Source organism: Leucoraja erinacea, chromosome 14 (genome assembly GCF_028641065.1).
Source record: "Leucoraja erinacea ecotype New England chromosome 14, Leri_hhj_1, whole genome shotgun sequence".
NCBI classification, from domain to species: domain Eukaryota; kingdom Metazoa; phylum Chordata; class Chondrichthyes; order Rajiformes; family Rajidae; genus Leucoraja; species Leucoraja erinaceus.
The window spans coordinates 7,932,075-7,951,735 of record NC_073390.1 but is presented as its reverse complement, the minus strand read 5'-3'; the positions used below and the strand labels follow the sequence as shown (position 1 = coordinate 7,951,735).

Genomic DNA, 19,661 nt, shown 5'->3' with positions numbered 1-19,661 from the left:
TCAAGATCCTGCTGTAAATTTTGATAACCATCTACACTGTCTACGATATCATCTACAGTATTTTAATGTCATATGCAAACTTACTAATAATGCTTTGTACATTCTCATCCAAATCATTAATATAAACCACAAACACAATGGGCCCAGCACTGATCTCTGAGACACACCACTAGTCACAGGTTTCCTGTCTAAAACACAACCTTCCACTGCCACCCTCTGGTTCCCTCCATGAAAACATTTCTGTGGCAGGTAACTAACTCTCCATGAATGCCGTGCAATCTAACTTGCCAAACCAAACCATGCGGAACCTTATCAAAGGCTTGTTGAAGTCCATGTAGACAATATCTACGGCTTTGCCGTGTCTGCCTTTTTGTTTACTTCTTCAAAAAAGTCAATCAATATCATAAAACGTGATCTCCCACATCAAAAGCATCCTTAATCGGCCCCTGTCCATCTAACTGTATATATATCTTACGCTTCACAATTCTCTCCAGTCAACTGCCTACCACCGATATGAGGCTCACTGGTCTATCATTTACAGGCTTTTACTTGCAATCCTTTTTAAATAGAGGCTCATCATTAGCCACCTCCAGTCATCCATTTCCTCACCCATGACAAATGATGATTCATATATCTCAACTAGGACTTTCACCATTTTTTTTGTAGCTTCCCAGATGTCTAATCAGGCCCAGGAGATTTATTGACCTTCAAATGCTCTAGGCCATCTTTAATATACACAAGACATAGAAACATAGAAACATAGAAGTTAGGTGCAGGAGTAGGCCATTCAGCCCTTCGAGCCTGCACTGCCATTCAATATGATGATGGCTGATCATCCAACTCAGTATCCCGTACCTGCCTTCTCTCCATACCCCCTAATCCCCTTAGCCACAAGGGCCACATCTAACTCCCTCTTAAATATAGCCAATGAACTGGCCTCAACTACCCTCTGTGGCAGAGAGTTCCAGAGATTCACCACTCTCTGTGTGAAAAACGTTCTTCTCATCTCGGTTTCCCCCTTATACTTAAGCTGTGACCCCTTGGCCTGGACTTTCCCAACATCAGGAACAATCTTCCTGCATCTAGCCTGTCCAACCCCCTAAGAATTTTGTAAGTTTCTATAAGATCCCCTCTCAATCTCCTAAATTAGAGAGTATAAACCAAGTCTATGGCCAGTCTTTCTTCATAAGAAGAGTCCTGACATCCCAGGAATCAGTCTGGTGAACCTTCTCTGCACTCCCTCTATGGCAATAATGTCATTCCTCAGATTTGGAGGCCAAAACTGTACGCAATACTCCAGGTGTGGTCTCACCAAGACCCTGTACAACTGAAGTAGAACCTCCCTGCTCCTATACTCAAATCCTTTTGCAATGAAAGCTAACATACCATTCGCTTTTTTTACTGCCTGCTGCACCTGCATGCCTACCTTCAATGACTGGTGTACCATGACACCCAGGTCTCGCTGCATCTCCTCCTTTCCCAATCGGCCACCATTTAGATAATAGTCTGCTTTCCCGTTTTTGCCACCAAAATGGATAACCTCACATTTATCCACATTATACTGCATCTGCCCAACATTTGCCCACTCACCCAGCCTATCCAAGTCACCTTGCAGTCTCCTAGCATCCTCCTCACAGCTAACACTGCCCCCCTGCTTAGTGTCATCCGCAAACTTGGAGATATTGCCTTCAATTCCCTCATCCAGATCATTAATATATATTGTAAATAGCTGGGGTCCCAGCACTGAGCCTTGCGGTACCCCACTAGTCACTGCCTGCCATGTGAAAAGGACCCGTTTACTCCTACTCTTTGCTTCCTGTTTGCCAGCCAGTTCTCTATCCACATCAATACTGAACCCCCAATGCCATGTGCTTTAAGTTTGTATACTAATCTCTTTTGTGGGACCTTGTCGAAAGCCTTCTGGAAGTCCAGATACACCACAGTGGACTGGTTCTCCCCTATCCACGGTACTTGTTACATCCTCGAAAAAAAGTATAAGATTCGTCAGACATGATTTACCTTCGTAAAAACATGCTGACTTTGTCCAATGATTTCACCACTTTCCAAATGTGCTGCTATCCCATCTTTAATAACTGACTCTAGCAGTTTCCCCACTACCGATGTTAGACTAACTGGTCTGTAATTCCCCATTTTCTCTCTCCCTCCCTTCTTAAATAGTGGGGTTACGTTTGCTACCCGCCAATCTTCAGGAACTACTCCAGAATCTAAAGAGTTTTGAAAGATTATTACTAATACATCCACTATTTCTGGAACTGCATTAACTGTCTGAATGTGTAGTTACGAACTACAGATAGACACAAAAAGCTGGAGTAACTCAACAGGACAGGCAGCATCTCTGGAGAGAAGGAATGGGTGACATTTCGACTCTGAAGAAGTTTCAACCTGAAATATTACCCATTCCTTCTCTCCAGAGATGCTGCCTGTCCTGCTGAGTTACTATCTTAACTGTCTGAGGTTCCTTATGCCCCTGTCCCACTTAGGAAACCTGAACGGAAACCTCTGGAGACTTTGCGTCCCACCCAAGGTTTCCGTGCGGTTCCCGGAGGTTCTCGGGGATTTTTATCAGTCTCCCTAATGGTCAAAAGCGGTTTCCGCTTCTTCTATGTTCCGGCGATTATTTCAAAAAATTAAAAACCGACCGCGACTAAAAATAAGTTGCCGTTTTAAAAATCGGTCATTTTTTAGTCGAAGCCGATTGTGATGCTAGTTGAAGGTGGTTGCAGGTAGTGGAGGGTAAAACCTCCCTGGTGGAATAAAACTGGGTGAAAAAAAGTCTTACTGTCCACTACCTGCAACCTCCGCCACAATAAAAACAGGAGAAATACTCACGAAGGATCATTGAGGACCTTGCCCATCTCTTGCAGCTATACACGTAAATGACCACTTTGATTTCTGAGGGGCTCTATTTTCTTTCTAGTTACTCTCTTTCCCTAGTGTATTTCTTAAAATCTCTTTAAATTTTCAATTAAAACATTTGGATTCTCTTCAGACTATTGGCCCAGTTTATCTTGGGAAACCTTTTTACACTCCACCATACCACCAATTCCAGTGTGATCCACAAACTTAATAACCATGCAACATAAAGAAACATCAAAATTGTAAATAGAAATATCAAACAGAAGTGGACCTAGCACCAATCCCTGTCGCACACAACTTGTTACAAGTTTTGGAAAAACATGTCAAATCACTACCCTATCTGCAAGCCAATTTTGTATCAAATTGGAAAGCTTAGCCTGCACCCCATGTAAACTAACCGTTGAGATCAGTCTGCCATGTGGTAGCTTGACAACTGCCGTGCCAAAGTCTATGTAAACCTTGAGATATCACCTTAAAAGCTTATCATCATCATCACCTGCACACAATGAATTCAATTACAGTTCTCACATTTGTGATTTGTTGAACATGCACAGATAAGTGGCAGTCAGGAAATAATATGCCTGAAAATTCTTCATGGCCCTAACAAGGTAGTAGTTGCAGAAAATTGTGGTTAAGGAGGCTGAGGATGAGCAAGATTTCTAGACTTAGTTGTTTCAACAGTGCGGGAAATAAGCCACAATTGAGTTGCAATTCATAATTGAAAGTAATATCAATGTAATACCTCAGGGGCTGGACTAAATTCCAATAGGATGGTACTGGTGATGGGGGGACGGGGTCAAAAGCCAGGTGTCATAGCTATAGTATTTTAGTGTCATATGCAAACTTACTAATAATGCTTTGTACATTCTCATCCAAATCATTCATATAAACCACAAACATCAATGGGGCCCAGCACTGATCTCTGAGGCACACCACTAGTCACTGGTTTTAGTTTTAGTGATACAGCATGGAAACAGGAAACCGAAGATCTTGGAGAAAACTCACACAGGTCATGGGGAGAACGTACAAACTCTATACAGACAGCACCAGCAGTCTAGATGGAACCCCGCCCTCCCCCTCCCCCTCCTCCTCTCCCTCCCCCCTCTCCCTCTCTCTCACTCACTCTCTCTCTTCATATACTTATTAAAAGTCTGATCTTGTATGTGTGTATATGTGTGCGTATATGTGTGTGCATATGTGTGTGTATATGTGGTTGCCTTTACATCTCACAAAAACACTACATGGTAACGATTACATTTTTACATATACTGATTCACATTTTTCCCCTCTAGTCAGAGTCACCTTCATTGAACACTTTATGCTTTATTTCTCGACTGATTCTCGACTTATTACTGATTATAGTAAAAAAAAAAATCAAAAAGACTTTGAATTTAAAATGACCAGCTTCAACTGATGACGTTACAATGGCTCAGCTAGCAGTGATCAGCTTCACTGAAGATTTCATCCTATATTTAACTTTATTCACGATTAAAGTTTAAAAAATGCCACTTTTACAAGAAATATACTGTTAAAATCATTCCTTCAAGCTTCCAACACACTTCGATACAAAGTTGCAAGACAAAGACTCTGAACTTTTCACCTCAATGGGATTTTTCAATAAGAGGGGAACGACCAATTGGTATTGCAGTTGGAACTGCTGAGGGAGGCAGGTGTGTGCTGGATTCTTACATTCAGGAACAGAATAAGTTGCATTGGGGGAATGGCTGAGTAGTGGAATATTGCAATGGGAGCAACCATTGGGGGAGCAGACATATTTAGATTCACATTTTTTATTAAAATCATTCAAATAATTCCTGCCAGCTTCCAACACACTTCGATACAATGCTGCGACACAGGAACACTCTGAACTTTTCACCTCACAGGAGGGGGAGGGTGAATTGCTATTGCAACATGCAGGGGAAGTGCAATTGGAATGTTTTCAAAGCTCACTGCTGAGGGAAGCATGGAGTGCTGGAATCTTACATTGGGAAATAGCTTGAGTTGGAGGACCACACCTCCCATGGGGGCTATGGGTAGGGAACGGGTGTGTTGGACTTGGTCGAGTATATATAACTTTAAAACTCTCATCTTGTACATGTGTATATGTATGTGTTTTTATATTTTCGCCAAACCACTATGCAGTAGCACACACATTTTTACATATTCTGACGCATTTTCCCTCTCCAGGCAGTGATCAGGTTCACTTAAGATTGGATTCTATATTTCACAATTATTTGTGATTAAAACTTTAAAAACTTTCACAAGAAATTTACTGTTAAAATCATTCATAGGTCACTCTGACCTTAGTCGTTCAACAGGAAGGGAGGGCGAATTCAACAGGAGGAGGAGCGCCAACTGGTATTGCAATTGGAACTGCTGCAGCAGGCAGGGGAGGTGAAATTGGGATTTATTTTAAAAATCCACTGCTGAGGGAGGCAGGGGAGTGCTGGAATCTTACGTTCCGGAATGGCTTCAGTTGGGGGACCACGCCTCCCATGGGGCTATGGGTTAGTGGTGCAATATTGCATTAGGGAACGGGTTGCATTGGGGAACCAGGCCTCCAGTGTGACACTTAGTCCAGGATCCCTCTAAGCCTTCCTATCCATGTACCAGGTCTAGTGTATTACTAAAAGTCTCATCTTGTTTCTATCTATCTATATCTATGCGTATGTGATCTTGGACCTACGCCAAAATAGTACACGGTAGCACTAAAATATTGCCACCACCTTAATCACAATTGTCCTGTGGTTGTTTTGTGTCATGTTTTGTTCATGTTGATATTAAATGTCGCAAGTTATTGACACTTTTAGATTTACAAAAACCCAATTTGAGAAAAATGTCTTCCTTGTGCTTACAGCTATGATGTTACAATGGGATTGTAGCCCTGTTCACAACATTATTGCTATCCAAGTACACACAGTGCTGCTAACTTTAGCAGGTTCAAATGCATTTAAAGTCACAGAACACTGAATTTTTTTTAAAAGTTTGAAATGAGAAAGGGTAAATAGGAGAAATAATCAGCCCCTGTGTAGTTTGGTGCTATGGGTGTGTGCTCAAATATTGTGCTGGGGGAATGGGTTTGGTTGGGGAAACAGATGAGTGGTGGAATATTGCCTTGGGGAACAGATTGCGTTGGGGGACCAGGCCTCCCATTGGTTCTATGGTTGAGTAGTTGAATATTGCATTGGGGGAATGGGATATGTTGGGGGACCAGGCCGCCTGTGTGATAGGGGCCAAATGGGTCCCAGTTGATCTATATTACTAAAACTCTCATATTGTTTGTTTCTATCTGTCTATCTGTCTATCTGTCTCTCTGTCTATCTCCATGTGATCCAGGAACTACGCCAAAATGGTAGATGATAGCACTAACATTTTGAACCACCTTACTCACTATTGTCCTATGGTGGTTTGTGTCAAGTTTCGTTCAGATTGATGTTATATTTCACATGTCATTAACATTTTTAGATTTACAAAACCCCAATTTGAGAAAATATTCTTCCCTGTGCTTACAGCTATGATGTCACAATGGGATTTTAGTCCTCCTAGCAACATTGTTGTTATTCAAGTACACCGAGTCCTGCTAGCTAGAAAGTGCCAGTGCATTTTTTTAAAGTTTAAAAATGAGGGAGGGTAAATAAGGTTAAATGAGTAGTCCCTGCGCAGTTGGGGGCTATGGGTGAGTGGTGGAATATTACGTTGGGGGAACGGGTTGCGTTGCAGAAACAGGTGAGTGTTGAAATATTGCCTTGGGGAACGGGTTGCATTGGGGGACCAGGCCTCCCGTGGGGACTCTGGGTGAGTGGTGGAATATTGCATTGGGGAACGGGTTACATTGGGGGACCAGGCCTCCTGTGTAACAGGGACCTAACGGCTCCCACTTGGTCTAGTTTATTACTAAAACTCTCATCTTGTCTTTGAGTGAGTGTATTTGCTTGTTTGCCAGCAGCTTTTCGTTATCTGAGCTACGCCAAAATGGTACACGATAGCTCTACAATTTTTATGTTATTGACATTTAAAATTTTGTGTTGTGGCAGTTACTGGCAGTTTGCAGCTATAACGTCACAATGGGATACCATTTACATAAGCTGGCCGTAAATAATGCTCCACCCGACAATGACATCACAATGGGATCTCAGTTACATGTGCTGCCAATTAACAGCGTTCCACCCAGTGCAATGAAAGATTTGTTACATTGTTTCAAGGAGAGGGAGGGAGTGGGGGAGGGGAGGACAAGAAATGTTATTTAAACATTGTGTTTAGTGGGTGCGGTAGGGGAGAGGTGAAGGAGGGAGTGACTGAGAGTAGGGAAAAGGAGAGAGAGGGACAGCTGAGGGAGGGAGTGGAGAGAGAAGAGGGAAGAGGGAGGGTGAAGAGGAGGGGGAGGGAGTATATGAGCTGCACCTGCGCAGTTGGGGGCTATGGGTGAGTGGCGGAATATTGCGTTGGGGGAACGGGCTGTGTTGGGGGAACGGGTGAGTGGTGGAATATTGTGTTGGGGAACAGGGCCCAACGGGTCAGGGTGGTAGGGAGGGGAGAGGGATTAAGGAGGGTGGGGGGGAGTGACTGAGGGTAGGGGAAAGGAGAGGGAGGGTGAGGTGTGGAGGGAGTGGAAGAGGGGAGGAAGAAATGGGAGCGAAAAGGGAGGGTGAAGAGGAGGGGTGTTTTGGAGGACCAGGGGAAATGAGCCGTGCCTGCACATTTGGGGGCTATGGGTGAGTGGTGGAATATTGCGTTTGGCAAACAGGTTACGTTGGGTGAACGGGTGAGTGGTGGAAACAGGTTGCATTGGGGGAATGGGTGAATGGAGGAATGTGGCCCAACGGGTCCCACTTGGTCTGATATGGTGTAACATTGAGAAATGCAGCACCTGGCTCAGTTACTAGAATTATTTCTTGAAACCTTTTGGGGCATTATTCAATGATCTTTTTCATTATACAATAGAGAACAGCTTTTGAAAAGAAACGTACAAGTTATTAATGAGATTAGCTTATAACACAACAAAATGCATGCAGAAAATTAATTTCCTTGCAGCCTCAAACAACTACTCAATATTAAAAAAAATATGTCTTTATACTTGCACGAAGGTCCAGTCAGCAGATGCTGGCACTCTGCTTGATTCATACAGTAATTCATGTCACAGGGTGAACGGCAAACGACTCCATTTTGCTCATCCCACTCAACCACATAACCAGCATATATAGAGTCGTTGCAGCTAAAGTAACCCAATAACTGTTCGTTCGATACTGAAATAAAAAAGACAATGTTCAGTAATTTAAGGCTGAGTATCAATTCAGAATCGGGAAATAATGGATGTATTATCAATAATATTTCGGAAAGGGAAACATTTATAATAAATGCTTTGAAAAGAAATTGTGGAAGTTTGGGTATTTGATACAGATAATATCAAAGGAAAATCTATAAGAATGTCACCTTGAGAATCTCTACTATTATTCTGAGTTGTTCTCTGGCATGTCGGTTGTTTACTTAAAACTAACCATGCACACATTTGCTGAAGTATAAAGCAATGCTAACCAGTTGAATCTAATTTAGATTTATTTTTACAAGATTACGTAATTACTGTTTTCTTTGTTTGACAATGACCCATTTGATGTTTGCCTGACATAAATTCCCCATTCCTACCCTTGCTTAAGAAGGTGGCGGTGAGATACCTACTTGAACCTCTGTAGAATATCTGGTGAAAGTACTATCAATGCTCAAGTTAGACACAAAATGCTGGAGTAACTCGGCAGCATCTCTGGAGAGAAGGAATGGGTGACGTCTCAGGTCGAGGCCCTTCTTCAGACTGCAGTCTGAAAGCAGTCTGAAGAAGGTTCTCGATCCAAAACGTCACTCATTCCTTCTCTCCATTGATGCTGCCTGTCCTTCCAGCATTTTGTGTCCATCTCCGGTTTAAAGTATTGGGTCAGCAGTTCTAAGATGATGATGAACCAATTACATATTTCCAAAGCACAATATTATGACACTTGCAGGGAAATCCTGAGTTGGTATTCCCATGTACCTGTTCCCTATTTTCCTTTAATGTAGTAGGAGGTCACATTTTTGTTAAGCGCCGTCACAATTGCCCCAGAGTAATTGCAGTATATTTTGTAGATGGCACACTGTGTGTCAAAATGAATGGGGGAAGGGTGAATTCTCAGATGCTTCTTGAGAATTCTTGGAGCTGCATTCATCTAGACCTTTGTTGAGAATCCCATTATATTCCTGACTTTCATCTTGTGAAAGGTTGATCGTCCTTGGGCAATCAATGGTGAGTCACTCACTGCAGAATAACCATTCTATGATGGCATTGATGTGGCTGCTCCATTTTCATGTCTGGTTAGTGGGAACCTCCCAGGATGTTTATGATAGGTTACTTGATAAGGGAACCTAATTATTCAAGTAAACCCTTTATTAAAGGCCTTTACCTGGCACTTTTGTGAAAATGGTCCGAGATAGGAAATTACCCTGAGGATCTTGAGCAGTAATAACTTTGGGCTGACGTGATTGTTCTTTGACATTCACAATCATAATTCTTTACATCAGAACTCAGTTGGGGACACTGTGAGTTGGCTGCCCTGCCAGCAGCGAGTTCGTTATTTAGACTTTTTTTTTGTTTGTCTAAGTGGTTGTTTTGGATGTTTCTTTGTGTGTCTTGTATGGTGGGGGTAAGGGGGAAACTTTTCTTCAGTCACCCTCGACGGAGAAGTTTGACCAGTGGTGGGAAAATTAATGGAAAAGATACTTAGAGATAATATATATAAGCATCTGGATAAACAGGGTCTGATTAGGAACAGTCAACATGGGTTTGTGTCTGGAAGGTCATGTTTGACATCTTCTTGAATTTTTTGAAGAGGTTACTAGGGAAATTGATGAGGGTAAAGCAGTGGATGTTGACTATATGGCCTTTAGTAAGGCCTTTGACAAGGTTCCTCATGGAAGGTTGGTTAAGAAGGTTCAATTGTTGGGTATAAGTGCAGGAGTAGCAAGATGGATTCAACAGTGGCTGAATGGGAGACGCCAGAGAGTAATGGTGGATGGCTGTTTGTCAGGTTGGAGGCAGGTGACTAGTGGGGTGCCTCAGGGATCTGTGTTGGGTCCACTGTAGTTTGTCATGTACATCAATGATCTGGATGAAGGTGTGGTAAATTGGATTAGTAAGTATGCAGATGATACTAAGATAGGTGGTGTTGTGGATAATGAAGTAGATTTCCAAAGTCTACAGAGCGATTTAGGCCATTTGGAAGAATGGGCTGAAAGATGGCAGATGGAGTTTAATGCTGATAAGCGTGAGGTGTTACATCTTGGCAGGACAAATCAAAACAGGACGTACATGGTAAATGGTAGCGAATTGAGGAATGCAGTTGAACAGTGGGATCTAGAAATAACTGTGCATAGTTCCCTGAAGGTGGAATCTCATGTAGATAGGGTGGTCAAGAAAGCTTTTGGTGTGCTGGCCTTTATAAATCAGAGCATTGAGTATAGAAGCTGGGATGTAATGTTAAAATTGTACAAGGCATTGATGAGACCAATTCTGGAGTATGGTGTACAATTTTGGTTGCCCAATTATAGGAAGGATGTCAACAAAATAGAGAGAGTACAGAGGAGATTTACTAGAATGTTGCCTGGGTTTCAGCAACTAAGTCACAGAGAAAGGTTGAATAAGTTACGTCTTTATTCTCTGGAGCGCAGAAGGTTAAGGGGGGACTTGATAGAGGTCTTTAAAATGATGAGAGGGATAGACAGAGTTGACGTGGACAAGCTTTTCCCATTGAGAGTAGGGAAGATTCAAACAAGAGGACATGACTTCAGAATTAAGGGACAGAAGTTTAGGGTTAACATGAGGGGGAACTTCTTTACTCTGAGAGTGGTAGCTGTGTGGAATGAGCTTCCAGTGGAAGTGGTGGAGGCAGGTTCGATTCTATCATTTAAAAATCAATTGGATAGGTATATGGATGGGAAAGGAATGGAAGGTTATGGTCAGGTAGATGGGACTAGGGGAAAATAATTGTTCGGCACGGACTTGTAGGGCCGAGATGGCCTGTTTCCATGCTGTAATTGTTATATGGTTTTATGGAGAGGCAACTTTTGCCATGTCGCTTCTCCGCCTCCCCTCTCGCAGCCTAACAGCTTGGATTGGAGCGTCGTTTCCTGGAGACAGGCCCAGAGCTGCAACAGCCGGCGTAGCGTCGAGTTTTCCATCGTGGAGCGGGCGAACCCTTGCCGGAGGTCACCAGGATGGAGTGCTCCGATCGCTGGCCAGGTGACTTTGGCATCATGGGTACGTGGTCTGTGGAGCTTCTAGCCGCAGGCGTGGCGTGGACTTGCCATTCGGAGTCTGGGATCCTTTGCTGGGGATCGCCGGAGAAGAGCTCTGACCACTGGCCTGCGGCTTATTGCGTCCTGAAGTCGCGGTCTCCAGTAGGAAAGTGCCGATTCAGGTGCTCCAAGTGTGTGTTCAACCATCCCAACATCGGAGTTTAGATCATCCTGACGAGGGGGCCTGTACATCGGGCTGTCTGTAGCAGCGACTACGGAGGGTTCATGGCCCTGACCACAGATGAACAAAGGAGGAGGACAGACTGAACTCTTTTTGCCTTCCACCACAGTGAAGAATGCTGTGGTGGATGTTTGTGTTTAATTCTAGTGTATTGTGTGTTCTTTTTTAAGTGTATCGCTGCTGGCAAATTCATTTCACTGCACCTTCGGTTGCATGTGATGAATAAATTTGACTTTGACCTTGATCAGTTATGACTACAATCACTTTAGTATTTTACCTGTGATGTCAGTTGCCTTAATAATACAGGGCAATCTGGATTTAAGCTCTTTTGTCAATGTTTTCACCAAGGTTGTGATGAGATTTCCAGACAACTGGTCCTGACAAAATCCAAACTGGACAAATGGCCACTTGACAGCGTTGTTGATGACACCTTTGATCTCCTTGACTGGACAGTAATAATGTCCCTGTCCCATTTAGGAAACCTGAACGGAAACCTCTGGAGACTTTGTGCCCCACCCAAGGTTTCCGTGCGGTTCCCGGAGGTTTTTGTCAGTCTCCCTACCTGCTTCCACTATCTGCAACCTCCGGGAACCGCACGGAAACCTTGGGTGGGGCGCAAAGTCTCCAGAGGTTTCCGTTCAGGTTTCCTAAGTGGGACAGGGGCAAACTGAATTTGTCCTGGATTTTGTGAATCGGATCTACCTGGGCAATTTATACACTATTGAGTTGGTGCCGGTGTTGTGATTGTATTAATCACCTTACGTAGAGGCCCAGCTATTTATGGCCTTCAGTACAAAACGGGGCTGCTATCTGCTTGATAGGGGAACTATTTCTTGATATCATGTAAAATTAATCAAGCTGCAGTGAGGAAGTTGAGATTGATCGTAGAAATACATAGAAATGTACAGCACACGGACAGACCCTTTGACCCATAATGTCCGTAGTGCACAATGCCAAGTTCAACCACTCATCTGCCTGCACATGATCTTGTTTCCTCTGTTAATTCCATATCCATGTGCCTATCTAAAAATGTCTTAAATGCCACAATCGTATCTTCCTCTACCACCATCCCAGGCCACACGTTCCAGGCACTCATCACCCTCCGTAAAAGAAACTGGCCCACACATTTCCTTTAGATTTTTCCTCTTTTATCTTAAAACTTTGCTTTCTAGTGTTAACATCTATCTCTACTCAGGAGTTAGCGGGCTTGACGGGGGGGGGGGGGGGGGGGGGGCTTCTGAACTATCTATGTCTCACTATCTATGTCTCACATCATTTGATATATTCTATCAGGTCTCTCAACATCCAGTGTTTCAGAGAAAGCAATCCAAGTTTGATCGACCTCTCCCTATAGATGATAACCACTAATTCAGGCAGCATTCTGGTAACTGGACAGGTAAGAATGACAGGACAGGCATCTTCCCCGAAGGACATTCATGGACCAGGTTGATTTTTACAGCAATTTGGTAAATTTCAGGGTTCATCATTACCAAGACTGATTGTTTTTTTCCCAGATTTAAGTTTCACCTCTGATGTGGCGAGATTTAAACTCTACTCCCCAGATTATTATATCACTGTGCCACCATAGTACCATATCAATCTATAAACGTTGAAATCTTTTACTTACATATAGTTATATCTTGAATATCAGCGCTATTCAAAATTCCAATGTCAACAGGTATCACGGCACGCTGGGCACGTGTGGCAGTGTTGAAAGCATTCAGAATTGCAGGATGTAATTCAATATTTAGAAAATTAATTACAGTGAGCATTGCAGTGTATTCAAATAGAAGCTCTGTAGAAGTAACCAGATTTCCGTCCCGTATCCTGTTTGTGGATGGCAGATGCATAGATTAGTCATCATATTTATTATATGAATTGATAACTTGTATTTACTTATCAACAGAACAATAAAAAACTAAAAATCTGAATGTCTTACAGGGATAGGCCAGGTTTGGAGGTATATGGGCCAAACATAGGCAGGTGGGACTAGTATAGCTGGGACATGTTGGCCGATGAGGGCAAGTTGGGCTGAAGGGCCTGTTTCCACACCGTATCACTCTATGATTCTATATTCAGATTAAAATGACATTGCCTATATGAATGAACTGTTTCAAAAATAAAACACTCAAACTTGAGTAACTTGAAAGCATTTCTAAAAGTTTTTGTAAGGATCTTAAGTTTTCAGACTGCCGTTCAACTTGTTGTGGGAATAACTGGTTCATTTAAAGCAGACAAGACACATTATTATTATTGATTATTATCCAATTCCCTGGGCAAAAGGAGTCTCAAAAGCACGATAGATACAAAAAACTGGAGCAACTCAGCAGAACAGGCATATCACTGAAGAGAAGGAATGGGTAATGTTTTGGGTTGAGACTCTTCTTCAGACTAGTTAAGGGAAAGGGAAGCAAGAAATGCAGACAGTGATGTAGAGAGATATAGAACAAATGAATGAAAGGCATGCAAAAAGGTAACGATGATAAAGGAAACAGGCCATTGTTAGCTGTTTGCTATTTGAGAATGGGAACCTGGTGTGACTTGGGTGGGAGAGGGATGGAGGGAGAGGGAATGCAGGGGTTAGATAATGAGATCAGCTTTTGACCAGGATTGATTGGAAGGCCATGGAACTTCCCAGGATCATTCAGATAAAACTCAAGATGTTTATAAAGGAATATAAAGTGTTTCTCCAGGAATGAGTGGGTTAACATATGATGAGCGTTGACCCAACTGGGCCTGTACTCGCTGAAGTTTAGAAGGATGAGGGGATATCTCATTGAAACTTACCAAATAGTGAAAGGCTTGGATAGAGTGGATGGGACATGATGTTTCCACTAGTGGGAATGTCTAGGAGTCATAGCCTCAGAATTAAAGGATGTTCCTTTAGGAATGGGATTGTCCCCACTTTGACAGGGACAATCTAGAGATGGCCATCAAGGCGGTGCTCCCTGTCAATCACCAGCCCCTCACACTCACCCCCTACGACGTGTATGTGGCACTGAGTAGGACTAATGCACGTAAGGCTGCTGGCCCTGGCGGCATCCCCGGGCGTGTCCTCAGGGCCTGTGCTGCGCAGCTGACAGACGTCTGGACTGACATCTTCAACCTGTCACTTGCCCAAGCAGTTGTGCCCACGTACCTTAAAACCACCTCCATCGTGCCGGTGCCAAAACACTCCACCGCGGCAAGCCTCAACGACTTACGCCCAGTTGCACTTACGCCCATCATCACCAAGTGCTTTGAGAGGCTGGTCCTGGCACACCTCAAAGGCTGCCTACCCCCCACATTAGATCCCTATCAGTTTGCCTACCACAAGAACAGGAGTACGGAGGATGCCATCTCAACGGCACTTCACTTCGCCCTCTCCCACCTCGACAACAGAGACACTTACGTAAAAATGCTGTTCATCGATTACAGCTCAGCATTCAACACCATTATACCCTCTAATCTGATCATCAAACTCGGTAACCTGGGCACCGACCCCTCCCTGTGCAACTGGATACTGGACTTTCTAACCAACAGACCCCAGTCTGTTAGGTTAGACAAGCACACCTCAACCCTCACCCTGAACACCGGCGTTCCACAGGGCTGTGTGCTGAGCCCCCTCCTCTACTCCCTCTTCACCTATGACTGCACACCTGTACATGGGACTAACACCATCATCAAGTATGCAGATGATACAACGGTGATTGGCCTCATCAGCAACAATGATGAGTCGGCCTATAGGGAGGAGGTCCAGCTCCTAGCAGCATGGTGTGCTGAGAACAACCTGGCCCTTAACTCCAAGAAGACCAAGGAGCTCATTGTAGACTTCATGAAGTCTAGGGGCGGCACGCACACCCCCATCCACATTAACGGGACGGAGGTGGAACGTGTTTCCAGCTTCAAGTTCCTGGGGGTCAACATCTCCGATGACCTCTCTTGGACCCACAATACCTCAACTCTGGTCAAGAAGGCTCACCAGCGTCTCTTCTTCCTGAGGAGACTAAAGAAGGTCCATCTGTCTCCTCAGATCCTGGTGAACTTCTACCGCTGCACCATCGAGAGCATCCTTACCAACTGTATCACAGTTTGGTACGACAACTGCTCTGTCTCCGACCGGAAAGCACTGCAGTGGGTGATGAAAATTGCCCAACGCATCACCGGTTCCTCGCTCCCCTCCATTGAATTTGTCCAAAGCAAGTGTTGTCTGCGAAGGGCGTTCAGCATCGCCAAGGACTGCTCTCACCCCAACCATGGACTGTTTACCATCCTACCATCCGGGAGGTACCACAGGTCTTTCCGTTGCTGAACCAGCAGGTCCTGGAACAGCTTCTTCCCTGCAGCTGTTACACTACTCAACACTGTACCTCGGTGATTGCCAATCACCCTCCCCGGACACCCCTCCCACCAGGAAAAAAATACTATGGCTGTTTGCACGGAAATAGAATTATTTATTGCTCATATATATGTCGCTCTTCTAGGGAGATGCTAACTGCGTTTCATTGTCTCTGTACTGTACACTGCACAATGACAATAAAGTTAAATCTGAATCTGAATCTGAATCTGAGGAAGAATTTCTTTAGTCAGTGGGTGATGAATCTGTGGAATTCTTTACCACAGAAGGCTGTGGAAGCAGAGTCAATGGATATTTTTAAGGCAGAGATAGATAGATTCTTGATTAGTATGGGTGTCAGGGATTATGGGGAGAAGGTAGGAGAATGGGGTTAGGAGGGAGAGATAAATCAGCCATGATTGAATGGGGGCGTAGACTTGATGGGCTGAATGGCCTATTTCTGCTCTTATCATTTATGATTTCATGACATAAGAGCTGGGGGTTGGGGAAGGAGGGAGAACTTAAGACAACAATGGCTCTTGTCCCTTGCGCTTGCTGCATTTATCTTATTTATCATACATGTGTCGATGCTCTTGAAATGGACCAGTCGGTGGAGAGCAATCTGAGGTTGTACAATCTGAGACCTTGATTAAGCACCAAACACCCTGATACCCACTGACTGCTTTTAAGAAATTGAGGCTCTAGTCAGGTAAAAGAAGGAGGCATGGGAGAGGTATCGACAGCTGGGATCAAGTGGAGGAGTTTCAAGAACTAAGGAGATACTTAAGAAAATCAGGAGGGAAAAAAGATAGTAGGAGATAGCTCTGGCAGATAATATTAAGGGTAATCCAAAGAGATTATAAATTAAGGCAAAGAGGGTGATGAGAGAGAGAATAGGGCCCCATAGAAACCAGTCTGAAGAAGGGTTTCAACCCGAAATGTTGCCTATTTCTTTAGTTTCTTAGATGCTGCTACACCCGCTGAGTTTCTCCAGCATTTTTGTCTACGTTCGATTTTCCAGCATCTGCAGTTCCTTCTTAAACCCATAGAAACCAGAGCAGTCATCTCTGTGTGGAGCAGCATGAGATGGGCAAAGTCCGTAATTAGTATTCCTCATGTTTTTACTGTGGAAAAAGATAGGCTGGGGACATTGGGAAAATTAATGGAAGACAAATCTCCTGTGCCTGGTCAGTTATATTTGAGGAAGCTACAGAAAAGAATTCCAAACGATGTCGGAAAGAAGGGGATGAATATTCTGCAGCATGACTTTAGAGAGCTCGGAAAAATGCTGAAAAGCAGGACCTCCGGGGTTGTTATCTCCGGTTTGCTTCCAGTTCCTCGTGCTGGCGAGAGCAGAAGCAGGGAGATACGGGACCTGAATGTGTGGCTGAGGAACTGGTGCACGGATTTAGATTCTTAGATCACTGGGATCTGTTTTGGAGTAAGGGGGAACTGTAAAAAAAGGGATGGATTGCATCTTAACAGGTGGGGGACCAGCATTCTGGCAGGCAGATTTGCCACTGCTACACGGGTGGTTTTAAACTGAATAAGGGGCGTGGGGTGTCAAATGGGATAGTCAAGGATGGAGTTAAAGGGGAAAGGGTTTCTTAAATGTGTGAGCAGAGGGACAGAGGGGTGTTAAATGAGGGTAGAAGCAATAGGTAGCAAGGTGAAAAGTAAAAGTGGCAGGCAGACAAATCCAGGGCAAAAATCAAAAAGTCCACTTTTCAACATAATTGTATAAGGGGTAAGAGTGTTGTAAAAACAAGCCTGAAGGCTTTGTGCGTCAATGTAAGGAGAATTCGTAATAAGGTGGATGAGTTGAATGTGCAGATAGCTATTAATGACTATGATATAGTTCGGATCACGGAGACATGGCTCCAGGGTGACCAAGGCTGGGAGCTGAACATCCAGGGATATTCAATATTCAGGAGGGAGAGACAGAAAGGAAAAGGAGGTGGGGTAGTGTTGCTGGTTAGAGAGGAGATTAAGCAATAGTAAGGACATTAGCTTGGAGGGTGTGGAATCGATATGGGTAGAGCTGCGAAACACTAAGGGGCAGAAAACACTAGCAGGAGTTGTGTACAGGCCACCTAACAGTAGTAGTGGAGTTGGGGATGGCATCAAACAGGAAATTAGAAAGGCATGCAACAAAGGTAAAACAATTATAATGGGTGACTTCAATCTACATATAGATTGGGTGAATCAAGTTGGCAAGGGTTCTGATGAAGAGGACTTCTTGGAAAGTATGCAGGATAGTTTTCTAAACCAACATGTAGAGGAACCAATGAGAGAGCAGGCTATTCTAGATTGGGTATTGAGTAATGAGGAAGGGTTAGTTAGCAGTCTTGTTGTGTGTGGCCCCTTGGGCAAGAGGACCATAATATGGTTGAGTTCTTCATTAGGATGGAGAGTGACAAAATTAATTTAGAAACAAGGGTTCTGAACTTAAATAAAGGTAACTTTGAAGGTATGAGACGTGAATTGGCCAAGATAGACTGGCAAATGTTTCCTAAAGGGTTGATTGTGGATATGCAATGGAAGGCATTTAAAGGCTGCATGGATGAACTACAAAAATTGTTCATCTCAGTTTGGCAAAATAATAAATCAGGGAAGGTTGTACATCCATGGATGACAAGGGAAATCAGGGATAGTATCAAAACAAAAGATGAAGCATACAAATTAGCTAGAAAAAGCAGAGGACTGGTAGAAATTCAGAGTCCAGCAGAGGAGGACAAAGGGCTTAATTAGGAAAGGGCAAATAGATTATGAAAGAAAACTGGCAGGGAACATAAAAACTGACTGCAAAGGTTTTTATAGATATGGGAAGAGAAAAAGATCAGTTAAAACAAATGTAGGTCCCTTGCAGTCAGAAACAGGTGAATTGATCATGGGGAACAAGGACATGGCAGACCAATTGAATAACTAAGTGTTAAAGAGGGAACTGCAGATGCTGGAGAATCGTAGGTTACACAGAAAAGCTGGAGAAACTCAGCGGGTGCAGCAGCATCTATGGAGCGAAGGAAATAGGCAACGTTTCGGGCCGAAACCCTTCTTCAGACTGATCAGGGGTGGGGGTGGGTGGGGACAAGAAAGGGAAAAGGAGGAGTAGCCGGAAGGCTGGAGGGTGGGAGGAGACAGCAGGGGAGCTGAGGAAGGGGAGGAGACAGCAAGGACTAACAGAATTGGGAGAAGTCGATGTTCATGCCCCCGGGGTGCATCTCCGACACTTCCCTACCATTCCTTGACCTCACTATCTCCATTGCAGGTGATAGACTTCTAACCGACATACACTACAAACCCACTGACTCCCATGGCTATCTGGACTACACTTCTTCCCACCCTGCTTCCTGTAAGGACTCCATCCCCTACTCCCAATTCCTCCGTCTACGTCGCATCTGCTCCACGGATGAGGCGTTCCACACCAGGACATCTGAAATGTCCTCACTATTCAGGGAACGGGGGTTCCCCTCCTCCACCATAAATGAGGCTCGTACCAGGGTCTCTTCCATACCCCGCAACACTGCTCTCTCTCCCCATCCCCGCACTCGCAACAAGGGCCGAGTCCCCCTAGTCCTCACCTTTCACCCCACCAGCCATCACATACAAAAAATAATCCTCCGTCAGTTTCGCCACCTCCAACGTGACCCCACTACTAGCCACATCTTCCCATCTCCCCCCATATCTGCCTTCCGCAAAGACCGCTCCCTCCATAACTCCCTTGTCAATTCTTCCCTTCCCTCTCGGTCCACCCCCTCCCCGGGCACTTTCCCTTGCGGCCGCAGCAGATGCAACACTTGTCCCTTTACCTCCCCCCTCAACTCCTTTCAGGGACCCAAGCAATCGTTCCAGGTGCGACAGAGGTTTACCTGCATCTCTTCCAACCTCATCTATTGCGTCCACTGCTCTAGATGTCAGCAGATCTATATCGGTGAGACCAAGCGGAGGTTGGGCGATCGTTTCGCCGAACAC

At 44.3% G+C, this 19,661-nt stretch overlaps 1 protein-coding gene across 1 annotated transcript in view; it reads right to left on the bottom strand.

Annotated features, from left to right (window-relative positions):
* LOC129703781 (uncharacterized) overlaps nucleotides 1–19,661 on the bottom strand; it is a 212,231-nt gene that overhangs the window by 11,808 nt on the left and 180,762 nt on the right. The window contains exons 67-68 of the mRNA XM_055646491.1: nucleotides 13,002–13,201; nucleotides 7,952–8,120 (exon numbers count right to left, since the gene is read on the bottom strand). Coding sequence (XP_055502466.1) covers nucleotides 7,952–8,120; nucleotides 13,002–13,201 — 369 coding nt within the window. The remainder of the gene's footprint in view (nucleotides 1–7,951; nucleotides 8,121–13,001; nucleotides 13,202–19,661) is intronic.